Below are 14,189 nucleotides of genomic sequence, written 5' to 3' on the forward strand. Positions count from 1 at the left end.
GTCAAATAGGCCAACATCTAATCTAAGATTAGTGGGACTCATTCAAATGCCCACAAGTGAGTCCCGCAACATCACTGTATTATATTATATTTATTAGATATGTGATGTTGCTACCTGACAATTAGGTAAGCGATATCAACCGATATCAACCGATATCGGTAAAAAAGTCTATATCGAACATCCCTACTAAAAATCTAGGACATTATATGTCTCGTAAAGCCATCATTTTCAAGATGGCGTCCAAGATGGCTGCCAGGAGCTTAAATGGCTTTATGATACCGTTCAACCTAAAGGTGGTTTTGGTGTCTAACCCTAGGTTTTAGGGTTCAAGGAATGTGACTGAATCAGTGAAATTACCATCAGTTAATTATTTATTGCCAAATCAAAGATGGTGTCCATCCCAAGGGGATGTTCCATTGTACTGCATTATGTTAAAAACAACAAATTGTATTGCAGTTGTGTGAGGGAATCTGTGAACTAATATGTTTTTCATAGGGATTTCATAGGTGTAGAATCTATTTCTAATGTTATGTTTTCAATTGCCGGTCAGTCTTAGGCCTTAAGCACATAGGCTAAAGGTCAGGTCAAGGTCTCTCTCGCACCTTATCATCCAACCAGGTGTCCAAGCAGGCTGCAGATATATATATATATATGGTCACTGGTTGACATGTACAGTATTCACCTCACGATTGACAAGCAGCTGTTTGTTGACACCTTGCAGGTATGCTGGAATCAGCCAGAACAGCTCTATAATGTAATTATCCCGGTGGGATGCATGTTATACAGTCATTCCTCAGCTGCATTGCAAAACTGATGCAAGGTTCAGCACTGGAAAATGCATGTGGTTGCTTGCAGCAGGGGGGCTGACAGGCAAGTTCAGTGGTAAGTCCTGAGTGCATCAGCAGCACTCAGAATCAGAATCAGGTTTATTGTCACATCACAGGTTTACAAGGTAAAAAAGTGGGTGAAATTCGTTTTTGTACATCATTCCCATCGCAACGTTAGTTCCATAGAAAGAAGAGTGGGGAGAGAGAAGAAGAAGAGGGGAGGGGGGCAAGTGGGAAGGAGATCGAACAAGAGAACAATAGAACTCCAAACAAGTTATCTACATATTTACAAAGTACCTGAGATAAAGAAACAAACTAAGGTGCCTGAGCATAGCAGCAATGTATGTATACTGTGCATGATATACTGTACAATACTTATAGACGTTAAGGTGCTTAGAGAGGAAAAAAAAGCGCAGTAAAAAAAGACAAAAACGTTTGTGCATTATACATGGGATTAAGGTGCAAAAGTGAAGTGAAGTGGTTTCTATTTCTATCAACAACTGGGCCAAAGACATTTGAACAGATAGCCTGGACACTGCACATCTCCATCCTACTGGCTGACAGTGGGTAGACAACTTGAATTTTCCTACACTTGATTTTTTGTTTTTGTTGCATTCCTAAGACAATAATTTGATGGTGAAAAATTCATGGAGAAAAATCATCCATGATACACTGGGAGTGGAGGGGCGGTGTTTGACAACAGTTTTTTTTTCTTTTTTTGATATCTGAAGTTGCCTAGAATCCCTTTAAACTTAACTGATTTTAACTTTTGAAAATGTTAAAGCAATAAAGAGACTGGATAATTTGTCCCAGTACCATTCTTTCATTTCATCTTTATTTATTTATTTCATTATGGTATGCCAAGCTTGGGACTAGATTCAGTACTTTCAGAATGAAAGCTAAATCCCTACATTTTCAGTGGCACATTGTTGCGTGTGGCCATGACATACATCATCCACTGACTCGATCACTAACCCTTACTGTCTTCCTCTCACTCAGGCTGGCACACCTGCAGCTGATCTGTGATGCCGCCCCAATTACCAGCCTCTATGCATGATAGTGATATGCAACTGCTTTCTGCCAAGACCCGCCCCAGACCCGGAAAAGTCGCGCTGTGATTGGCCAGTGGTCACTTTGAGTGACAGTTGGGGCAAACGCAGTCCCCACAACATCATTTACTAACTCGAATGGCGCTGAGTCGAATCAGCAGACCATCGGCTGGTCGTCGCGGGCACTCGCGCCTGGAGGCGCTCGGGCGCGACTTCCGCAGCCTCAAGGTCTGCTGATTCGGCGCGCCTCCGTCATGGTCCAAAACTATACTTTATTAGCCAAAAAAAAGTTGTCTGCGGTTGTCGGAAAAAGAGTGCCCCCAGCGAGATTCGAACTCGAGCCTCTGAGTCGGCGGGCTAGCGCCTAGTGAGGCACGCCACGAGACCAGGCGTAAGTTTTGGGTTTTGGTCTGTATTAGACTGTAAATGCCCCCACCGTCCCCTTTGGGGGCGGAGTCCTTGTTTTCTCGTTTTTGTATTCAGCCAATAGCAGGGCGGCAGGGTGGGGTTTGGCAGAAGGCAGTTGCATTTCACTATTACGCAGCCTCTATCCACCTGTTTCCTAGGCTTGTGTTTTCCACTTCCTGTCGGATTTCATTGGATATCATTAGTCATCTGACCGGTTTCATTGGATTTCATTGGATCAAAAGACAGGAAGTGGAACACAGTGAAAAGCCTAGGAAACAGGTGGATACAAGCAGACAGATTCAGTTCCATGGGAGACACAGACCCAGCAACATCTCAGATCCCACACCCTTGTTTATTCCGGCTAAATAGCATTTTATTTTAAGTATTTACTTTAGTTTGGCCTGGAGATGGCCGGCAGTTCCCTCTTTTTGTTTAGTTTTTTGTTAAGTAGTACTGGGTTTTGTTAGGTAGGGAGCGGGGAGCAGCTTCGGCGTCCCTATAGGGGGTGGCCTGGTCCCCCCTCCATTCTGTTTGTTTGCCGGCTCCAGGCCTCCTTTTGGTTCATTCATGATTTGGTAAAGTATTTCTCATTATGCTAGAGCCTTCCTCAGAGCAACCATGCAGCAACCATGCTCTGAGGAAACGCGTAAGCGTTCACTTTATTGGTGTGCCAATAAAAAAGTGGAAATGTGAGTAATTTGTCCTCCATTTAATTGACATTTTTGGATGTGCTACCTTTTTGGATTTTTTTAAAATTCCTTTTTTGATATGTATTTCTCATTATGTTCGTTCCTCATTTCATTGTGGGAAGTAAATAAAAATTATGCAAATCGTTTGGTGTTCATTTTATGTTGGGGTCTCCACTTCGAGCCATTGGTTTTTATATTACTGTGTGGAGACCGTAACACTGACACATCAACAGGGAAGAGCACAACATGAGTTTTGAGTGCAGTTCCTCCATTACATGCTATCTCCCTCAATTTGTAGCTACCTGAATTTTGAGTGGACTCCAATCACCCAATAGCATGGCTCAACTAATGGTTCATGAAATGCATCATAATCGATCTCTCTCTCTCTCTCTCTCTCTCTCTCTCTCTCTCTCTCTCTCTCTCTCTCTCTCTCTCTCTCTCTCTCTCTCTCTCTCTCTCTCTCTCTCTCTCTCTCTCTCTCTCTCTCTCTCTCTCTCTCTCTCTCTCTCTCTCTCTCTCTCTCTCTCTCTCTCTCTCTCTCTCTCTAAATGGAAGAGAGAAATGGACTAATTATATGAAGATTGATGATTAGCAGTATGTCACCAAAATGGACATATGTCCATTACCGTCCGATAGGACCTATAGCACATAACAAGGACATCATGTTGTAATATAGCACACAATGGCCTCTTAGTTATTAACCATTAACGAGTCTTGGTTAATGGTTATGAAAAACATTCAAATGGTCTTCCTGTACAACCAACCATTGAACATCACTGCGGTATAGTAGGATGAGCTACAAAATCTGCATTAAGGTCATAGGACAGTGTTGGTGCCCAGGTATAGTCTCACACTCACCGAGATCTTGGTGAAGATGTAGAGAAACAGAGAGATGACCGACAGATAGAGGCTGATTCTGCTGCCTCCAAACCTCTTCTTCAGATACTGGGGCATGGTGATCACCTTGAAAACACAAAGCAGGACACGTTTTTCCCTTTTTTCTCATCAGCCTGTAACTCTCTGCCTTGCCTTTTTTCTCTCTGGGTGTTTTTCTCTCTCTGTTTCAGGGAAACTTTCTGTCTTTAAGTCTACCTCTGGGAAAAATCAATTATATTCTCAAGGACAAACAAGAGTTGTTTCAGGAGGTGTGATTGATTGATTGATTGAAATTTTTATTGGACTTGTTTCCGTTGCGGTCCTTGAATAATTTCATAGACATATATAGTAGCAACCAAACAGTTCAAATCAACATGAAGATACAGAGAAAAAAATACCACCATGTACCAAAAAAAGCATGAAAAATAAAAAGAATATATACAAAAAAAGGGGAGGGGGGTCGCCTGTCTACCGGGAAACTGGTACTACCTCCTCTTATGGCCTCCAGAAAGATGAGTTTTTAGGGCTGTTTTAAATGACTGCATTTTTTGAGGGATGGGGCTAGACTATTCCATACCTTGGTGGCCGTACTGTGGTGTGGGGTCGCCAGTTGCCCATCCCTGCTCTATAACAAGATAATGGGAGGTCAAAATGACATTTTTTTTTCACGGAAGCACAGTGATTTTCTCTGTGATTAGCAACCATCAGGGGATCGACCATACTGGAGATAAATATTCTGTGGTTCTTGAAAAATTTGTCAGAATGCTTAAAAATGCTGGCAGTAGCTACCTGCTGCTAGCATTAGAAAGCCCCTGGCATGTGTTCATTACAGTTGTTATTTTCATTAGTGGACACTTTGAAACACTGTCTCTCAACCAACGCCAATCAGCTTTACTTGTCCAGTTCTGCCTCCTCACAATGCATCGCATAGCGACGCATTGTGAGCTTGTAGATCGGCTATTTTCAAATGGCCGAAATGTATATAGGGCTGAGGTGGTTAATGTATATTTTGTAACAATAATCAAAATCTAAAAAGTAACTAGTGACTAAAGATTTCAAACAATTGTAGTGGAGTAAAAGTAAAACATTTGCCTCTGAGATATAGTGGAGTAGAAGTAAAAGTATTGGAAATTGGAAATACTCAAGTAAAGTACAAATACCTCAACATTGTACTTAAGTACAGTACTTGACTAAATGTACTTAGTTACTTTCCACCACTTCCCATGATATCATGTACATAAAGCATCGCAACCTTGAATATTGTCTCACCTCCTATGTGCCTCATCGATTACTGATTGATCCAGAATTCTACGACAACGTACATGAGTGGGCATGTGTTGTCAAGTTTCTTTGCAGAGCATAATTCCCTCCCATACCCACCAGCGGTCACACATGCACCCCCAAGAGGAGTATAAAAGACATTTCTCTCTCTCTTCCCAACACCAGCAAACTGCAGCTCTGTCCACTCGTCATTGTGTGAGAATCAACAGCATCAAACGTGAGTATAGGCTACTTATCAGAGTTATTATAGTTTTGCATTTTTTACATTACATTTATTTGTATTTTTATCTAGTTTCTATTTTTGTTTAGTTACTATGCCTGTTTTGTTACTATGCCGAGAAATGACCTTCAACTACCTTTTTTCACTGACGAAAACTAAATAAAAAGTAAGCAATGATGACAAAAAATAATGACTAAATATTAAATAAATCAGACCCTGTTGAAGACCTAAGTGTCGAAACGCGTCGGTCAGCTGTTGCCTTGCTCGTCTGCTAAAATAAATCAATATATCTTTTCACCTGAAGACGGAGTGCCTCAGTATTTTTTTCCTTCGTCTGCCTCACCACAAGCAGAACTTTGGTTTCCTTTGCTTCTATTCCTTTACCTGTTCCACTGAAGAGCACCTGTTTTGAGCCACTGTGATTGAACCAAGCAGTGGCGTGCACAGACATTTTGAGGGGCAGGTGCTCAAGTAAATTTAACTTTTTTTTGTTTACTTGGTCTGCTCTTTTTTCCCTCTACACCTATAGCCTACCTCTTTGCCAAAAATAGCCGATCTACAAGTAGATTGTAGATCTGCTATTTTTGGCTAAAGTTCTCCTCAGAAAAGGGATGCTAGGTTTCGAGTGGTTATGGTAAAAAGAAAAATCACATCACATAAAGATTTGGCGGACCCCCTGTTGTAACTCTGAGGACCCCCTAGGGGTCCCGGACCCCCTGTTGAAGACCCCTGCTGTAAACTGAAAAAAAATTTTTTTTTTCTTTTTTTCAAAAGGGCACTTCTGGTCAAGAGGGCAAAGGGCAGGTGCTCTAGCACCACCTAGAGTCTATCTGTGCACGTCCCTGGAACCAAGGCAGCGCTTCCTTTTCTTTTGTTTTATAATGACTAAATATATTTCATCAACAAATAAAAACTAGACTAAAATGTTAGAGAGGGACTAGTGGAGAAGAGATCCGGTAGAACGAACTCATTTCATGCTTCAAAAATTGCCGTCTGCGACTGCCACACGTTGCGAGCTTGTATATCGACTATTTTCGGCACAAAGCTAAGTATAAGAGCAGGTGCACACTGTAACTCTTATGATATTTAGTCAACTAAACCTAGACTAAAGCTAAAACATTAAAGACATAAAATGACTAAAATATGACTGAAGCTAAATGGAATTTATCAAAAGACTGTGACTGAAACTACATCAAAGTTTAATGTCAAAATTAACACTGCTTCTGTGTTTAGTCCTACGAAGATTTTGGACAAAGACTAAGAATCATTTTCTCTATGATTTTAGTTACTTAGTTTTGCAAACACACAAGTTTACATTTTTATTTCAGTTAAAGGACCACTTCACCCATGTTCAACATATCTTCATATAATTGGTCCTCACTAATGCTCATTATACAGTAATATGGTACCATTTTGGTCTGCTCGGTCTGTGTCTCAGAGGAGGGCTGTGGCCAGTTCAGAAACCTGCCTACCAGTGACATCATCGATGGGTAATAGAAGCTAATAGAAAGCTAATAGAAGCAATGCATTGATATTAAAAAGCATGTACTTTTGAATTATTATTTTACTTATACTTATACACTTCGGCCAATTGGAAAATACATTTTCAAAACTTGTGAAAGGAAAGTGCATTACTTTTGGTACTTTAAGTATAATTTATGCCAATACTTTTTTTACTTTTACTGAAGTAAATTCTGTATACCAGACTTTTGCTTGTAACAGAGTAGGCTATTTCCACATTGTGTTATTGATACCTTTACTTTAAGGTCGACTTCACCCATTTTCAACTCATCGTCATGAAATTGGTCCTCAATAATGCTCATCATACTAATATGGTGCCATTTCTTTCTACTGGGTTTGTGTCTCTTAGGAGGGCTGTGGACACTTCAGAAACCCACCTACCAGTGACATCATCGTTAGGCAGGTTTTGTTTTGAGTTTTTTCTCCACAATTTTTTTATTTCGATTTTTATTAACGTGAGAACATTGGCTTCCATTATAGCAGGCTCACTTTCCAGGAATAGAAAGCGTGCAAGAAGCGGTGACCAAGCTATGGACGTCTGGCAGGGTCGCCTCTGGGAACTTTTCTCGCGGAGTGAAGTCAGTGTGGCAGAATATTTTACCTTTTATTTAGTTTTTTTAACTTTATCTCTAGCAATGAATTGCTACCTCCTGTATTTGACTACAGTGAGACACATATATCCCAGTAAACCTCACTACACCATCCTGAGAAACCTAGCAGTGTTCAATATTTTGGTAGCCATCACTCCGTGTGTATATCTGCTGCCCAACACGCTGCAGGGAAGAACAGCAACATTAAGTAACTGGTGTGTAAGTTATGTGGGCACAATGGGCAGTTTTCTGTTAGCGACCCAGATGACTTTGGCCTTAATGGCGGTAGAGCGCTACATTTTCATCTGCCACGGGCTCCACTACCTCAGGCTCGTGCCATTAGGTCACGTTCGTTGTGCTTTGGGGGTGATCTGGGGTGTAGTCGTGCTTATAAATATCAATTACGGAGTTCTCATCGGTCGGAAGTGGCACCACGACGACAAGCCCATTGAAACACTGTTATGTGACCCGTTGACATTTTTGAGGTACACAGAGCTGTCGTCTATAGACATGGTGCAGTTTTACGGACCGCCTAGCATCGTCACAATTGCAGCGGTCGTTGTCATCGTCACCTGCCATTTGCTGATGTTTCAGGCTGCGTACAAGGTGGCCCAGGAGCTACGACAGCGCTATTGTAGAGCTGGGACTACGGTGGGTTTCTACCTCCTCATGGTCTTTGTGCAGATGCTGTCCATATTTTGGTGGGCTATTGCAAGGGTGTCACCGCGTACAATTAACGAACAACACAGCCATCTCATGCTGGTATTTCTGACCACGGTCCCTCCGTTGGTCAACGCAGCCGTCCTGATCTATCGCATCACAGAGTTAAGGCGCTCACTGCTCTCTCTCTGCCGTCACAGGGAGGATCAATTACCTGAGCATATGAGGGAGATTCGACTGAGAAGAGGAAGGGTCATCATGACAGAGAATTGTGAGACAGCGTTGTAACTGACAGAAAGATAATATATATTTTTACCCCTTTTTCTTCCCAATTTACTCATTGAGCCAGGCTCAGTTGCAGGACAGACGACAGCCAATTCAATTCAATTTTATTAAAGTGTCAAATCACAACAAGTTGTCTCAAGACACTTTACATGTAGGCCAAGGTTTCAAGATAACAAAGTTCTTTTTATTTTACAAGTAGCCGTACAGGATCACCAGGGCAAGTTAAGTAAGTAACTAGTTATAGTTATAGTTACTGCTCCAAAAACGTAACTAGTTACTTAAGATTCCCCCAACTAGGGGGGGCTGACGCGGAGGAGAGGACACGCCCCCAGCGCCCACAGCGTCCCCAGCGTCCCCGGCGGGAAACGAATGCAGGACCTTCAGGCTGTGAGGCGGAGCTAGATTGTCATTTCGACTTAAGAGAATGGGCTGAACTATGAGAGAAAGTTCAGCACGTCTCTTTTAGTAACAAACATATATATTAACGCAATTTAACCTTCTTCACAGAGTTTACTTCACCCCAGAGAGAATGCCAGATCTCAATATTGCCCAAGGTGTAAAGTTGAGGTGGGCTATTTGGTCCACATGTTCTGGCCCTGTACCCATCTGTCAGGATACTGGAAGGAAGTTCTGGGGACACTGTCCAGGATAGTACAAACGAATGTTCCACATGAACCCAGGCTTATTCTTTTAGGAGATACTTCACTGCTGCCAGGCTGCACAAACAATAACATAAGACTTATAAAAATAGCCCTAGCAACAGCCAATAAGTGTATAGCCCTCAGGTGGAAGGATGAACTCCCACCAGCGACCTCCTTGTGGCTTAGAGAACTAACATCTTGCATTCCGAGTGAAAGAATTATGTATAATTGTTACGGCCCTATATGGCCATAGTGTGTGTTTAACCCTCTGTCAGTGCTGGACACACCTGGCTCCCATTGCCCCAAATCAACCAGCCACTATAAATGCCTGGAAAGATCAGCCCAAAGCTCTCTTTCACCATTGCAACACCAATGCTGCTGATCCCTTCTTGCTGTAGTTAGCTAGTCTTTAGTAGGTCTGTAGGCTGTGTGCCATACCTTCCAGCTTAGTGCGGAAGGTACCTTTACTACTGAGTGTTCGAAGTATAGACAATTCTGAATATAAGCTATTTCTTAATTATATTTCCAAACCCTTTTTCCAGAGTGCCCCTGAACAGGGAAGCTGGTAGGGGTGTGCCGCCATTTTCTTTGTTCCCCCTTTTTCCCCTGTTTCTTTTAGGTAGGGAGTTTAGATTGTACTTTTTGTTTGGTGTAGTTTAGTCTCTTTTCTTTTCAGGGTCTATTGATCCCCTGTGAATGTTAAGTTAATTAATAAACTGTCCACCTTTTGATTGACCCTGACTATGGCTTGAAATATGTTACTCCTTATCCTCTAGACCATATAAGGTCGTAACAATAATCTTAGGCAAAAACCTGAGGACTTTGAGGGAATCTGGCGTAAACTAATTGACTAATTCACTGAAGCAAATGATGTGGAAGATTGAGAGTCCATTATGGATGGTGTCTACAGCCCGGCTGCATTTGGGCCTTGAAGCTAAGATTTAAGAAGAGAGAGATACTTTTACTATTTTCATTATTATTTAAATATCACTACTCATCCATTACTTTTCATCCATTATTTTCTGATGGGTGTTCAACTTTCACTTTATTTCTATTTTTGTGTATGTGGGTATGTATGTATATATGGGTATGTATATGCATATATATGGGGATATGTATATGCGTATGTATGTGCATGTATATATGTGTATATATATATATATGTTTTTTATGTTCTTTTCTTTTGTATTTTGTTTAGTGCTGTATGGACACTAACCAGTAGTGGGCGAGGGGGGCGGTGGGGGGAGAAAATGTAAAAACATTATATGACAAAAGGATGTTTTATCCTCGGGGGAGTATACAAAAGAAAGAACGATGTGAAGAAATGATATGATATGATGAACTGATGTTGATCCCCTGTCTGACATGCTGAAATTGCCAAATAAACACAAAGGTTTTTTTTTAAAAAGGCTGTGAGGCGACAGCGCTACCGACTGCACCACCGTGACCCTGAGTTGTTTCTTTTTTTTTCTTTTCTGTTTTGTAAAGCGACATTGAGTACCAAGAAAAGTGCTATATAAATTGGATGTATTATTATTATTATAATTGTTATATTATGAACCTCTATCATTGCTGTTGGGCAGAAACCTTGTATGTCCATATTTCAAACTTTTTATGTTTCTTCATAAATCGACGCCCTTCTCCATCATACTACGGTGTCACAGTGTAAATTAAACTAATCAATCTGTTATAAAAACATATTCTATATGTCGTCACTGACGGGCAGAAACCTTGTTTCTCCATAGTTCAACTTTCCAGTTTTTTTCGTAAATGAATCATGCTTTGTCATATTACAGTGTCACACAAAAGCAGCAAAAATTGCCAAAATAGTCTAAATTACATACGGTAGCTGTACATGCATTACAGCTAGAATTCTGTGAATGTAGTTACGTGTGTCTGTGGGTTTTTATAAATATTGAACCAATGAAAAGTACAATGAACAAGAGCTTGTGACTAAATATATACATTGGAACCATTGGAATACAGGTTATTGTTTTTCCATTTCCTGAAAAGTAACAGTTTTATAGACATACGCCGTGACGATCATGGTGACGTTTTTATACTGCATGTATCTGCTGCTAAGTGTTGTCTCTACCTGAACCAGAGATTATTTTATTGTGCCTCATTTTGACCATCTACCTTCTGGTAGCCCATATGTGACATTGTTCACTCACATGAAGTGACCTTTTTTTTGCACCTTAGGTTAATACGTAACCATGACTACTACCTAAAATGTTGCATATAGAAGGTCTGTGAAGTCGTTTATGTAACTGTACTGTGTATTGTGGGAAATAAATGCTGATGTCTGATGTATATAATATGCATGATCTATATACGCGATGATCTATTTTTATTATCCCATTAGTATAAAACTACTGACTGTCTTTGCTCTTGTTTTGCTCTCTTCGCCCTTCGTATTACCTATGCTGCTACATTTACTGAAAGAAGCCGAACAAAATAAGATTTAGTACCTGTGCAAAAGATGTAACAAAAAAAATACAACCTTGAACTGTGAACGGTGAACCTTGTATCATGTCATATGACTTTGTTTCCTTTGTTAATTTCCTCTCTTTTCTCATGACTGTATTTGAAACTGCTACAGTAAACAAAAATAAATCATCCACTCTTTTACAGCTGTAAACTTGTGATGTGACAATTAAGTTGAAGTTAGACTGTCACTCTTTGTGAACTGTTTTCATTTAAATGTTCATTGATTTCACAGCTTAATAGCAGTGTAACCACTTTAAACATAATGTTACACATCACCAGCATACAACAATGGACAGCAGGCATCTTATGTCTTGACGAGATTACCTGTTGTGGATATGAACAGTGTTGATAATCCAATATCTGGTTGATGATAGACTTGAAATTATATTCTGATTTGATTTGAGTAACGAGGTATCCAAAGAAAATAAAGAATAATATTCATATTTTAACTGTAAGTAAAAGGGAAAGTTGTGATGAATAAGCTACAAACTCAAATAAAGTATAGAAGTATTGTAACAAAGTACTTGTGCTTGTACTTGTTACTTTATGCCACTGGTATTTCTGCATTAATGAAATATGTGTCTTATCTATTCTGAAGAAAACCTGGAGAGCCACTGTATACTGGCTCTAGTAATAAAAAAATAATAATCAAAGATTTGCAGCGGACACTGACAAGTCTTGACACGGACACGTTTGTTTGTGCGGACATATTGATGACCCCTGGTTACATTAGCCGCTCATGTAGCCTAATAACGTACATAATGTAATAACGGCTCATATTGTTGAGAAAAGTGTTACATCATAATAATCAGTATCAGTATCATGTCAGTATCGTCTCAGTATCACGTCGGTATCATGGTCAATATTATATCAGTATAATGGTCAGTATCATTCCAGTATGGTTAGTATCATGGTTATTTGCATGGTCATTATCATGTCAGTATCATATCAGTATAATGGTCAGTAATGGTCGCATATTCTCCCACGGGTACAGAAACAGTGACAATAATTGTCATGTTCACAGAGAGAATTGTGTGCACATCCCACGCCTGCATTTAGGCCAGGTGCTGGACATCAAGGGAAGAATAATTTATGCAATGTTTTGACCTTCTAGGTCTTCATCAGGCAATTCTTTCCCTGATGAAGACCTAGAAGGTCAAAACGTTGCATAAATAAAAAGTTGTTTTTTTTGGAGCTTGAGAACAGTGTGCTGACTTATCCTCTCTTATCTTATATCTCTGTCATGTTGACATATTTTGTCATATTGACAAATGTCATTATAATATCTAAGCTTAAACAACTCAGACTCAGATTTTTCCAGGCAGAGTTCAATAGGCACGTTCTGTATCCGCCATAGACATAAGAGACATATGGAGATCAGAGATAACCATAGACATATGGAGATAACTACTTACCCCAGCTGTGAGGTAGACAGGTACAAACAACCAACCCAGGAGCAGTACAATGAACAAAGCCTGACGAGTGAGAAAAAACAGAAAGGCATAAATCATCATCAGAGATCCACCAAAATAGCATATTAAGTTGGATGACGATATAGCCAGTGCAACACAGTACCAATATCACACCAACAGTAATAGTCTGCTATTTGCACTCCTTTCAACTTCATTTTAATCTCTGTGACATTAAGGCATCCCAAAAGATCAATATTTATGTACCAAGTAGACTACTGTACTGTACATAGAACTTTCATTTTCGATATGATTCCTCCAAATGAGAAATGCCTAACTTTTTCGTTTTTAAACTTGTCATTGACAGCTTTATTTTTATCTAACATTTTTTCACAGCAAGGGATGGAATGATATAAACTTACTGTATACAATTATTCATAATTAAAATTATTCATGTATTAATGATCAGCACCACAGTCTGGCTGTAAGTATGCATGTGGTTTTCAAATATGTTTTTGCCAAGGACCCCATAATCGATGTGCTGCGGACCCCTATCTGACAAGATGTTGTGCCAGGAGCCCCATAAGAGAAGATTTGTCAACGCTATTAGAAAATAGCCGATCCAAGAGCTGACAACGCATCGCAATGTGTTGACAGTTTGTGGATCGTCTATTTTCGAATAGCTGAAAAAGAAAAGACGGCTTAAATATTCCTCATTTTGCTGGGTCCCACTGGAACACTTTCAAGGACCCCTGGGGGACCCCACTTTGAAAACCACTGGCAGTAGTAGTAGTTTTATTTTGGTCATCAAAAGCAATCAATACAATGCCTTAATTTGACACAGACCAAAAAGGTGTAGGCTGAAGCCGTAGCTTATGTTGCCCACCCTTTTAACATTTGAATAACAATCAAAAGGTAAGGAAAGTACTACAAAACAAATAACAACGAAAGACTAAACTAAACCAAATTAAACAATCATGGAGACTAGAGTTGTACTTACATTCCACTCAAACCCTCCCACTGCGATCCCACTGGCTGCCCCTGTGCCAGCCAGGCCCACAAAGTGACCACTGCCAATGTTACTGGCAAACAGAGACGCACCAACCTGAGGAAAACAGATAGCTAGTTAGGAAAACAGTGAACCCACTGTGACTGCATGCAGAATTTAGCCAGGTAGTCTACAGGTCAGGACAGGAACAAAGTGGAAAACATGAAAGCTATCCATTCTTTAAAGCTCAATACA

The 14,189-nt window shown here is 40.2% G+C and overlaps 1 protein-coding gene across 1 annotated transcript in view; it reads right to left on the reverse strand.

Moving 5' to 3' along the window:
- The window catches only part of slc5a2 (solute carrier family 5 member 2), a gene marked incomplete at its 3' end in the record, with an annotated part of 36,805 nt that overhangs the window by 21,906 nt on the left and 710 nt on the right, over nucleotides 1-14,189 (reverse strand). The window contains exons 2-4 of the mRNA XM_084064147.1: nucleotides 13,947-14,051; nucleotides 12,953-13,012; nucleotides 3,832-3,936 (exon numbers count right to left, since the gene is read on the reverse strand). Coding sequence (XP_083920273.1) covers nucleotides 3,832-3,936; nucleotides 12,953-13,012; nucleotides 13,947-14,051 — 270 coding nt within the window. The remainder of the gene's footprint in view (nucleotides 1-3,831; nucleotides 3,937-12,952; nucleotides 13,013-13,946; nucleotides 14,052-14,189) is intronic.

The sequence above is a fragment of the Gymnoscopelus microlampas genome (genome assembly GCF_963454915.1).
Source record: "Gymnoscopelus microlampas genome assembly, chromosome: 8".
NCBI classification, from domain to species: Eukaryota; Metazoa; Chordata; class Actinopteri; order Myctophiformes; family Myctophidae; genus Gymnoscopelus; species Gymnoscopelus microlampas.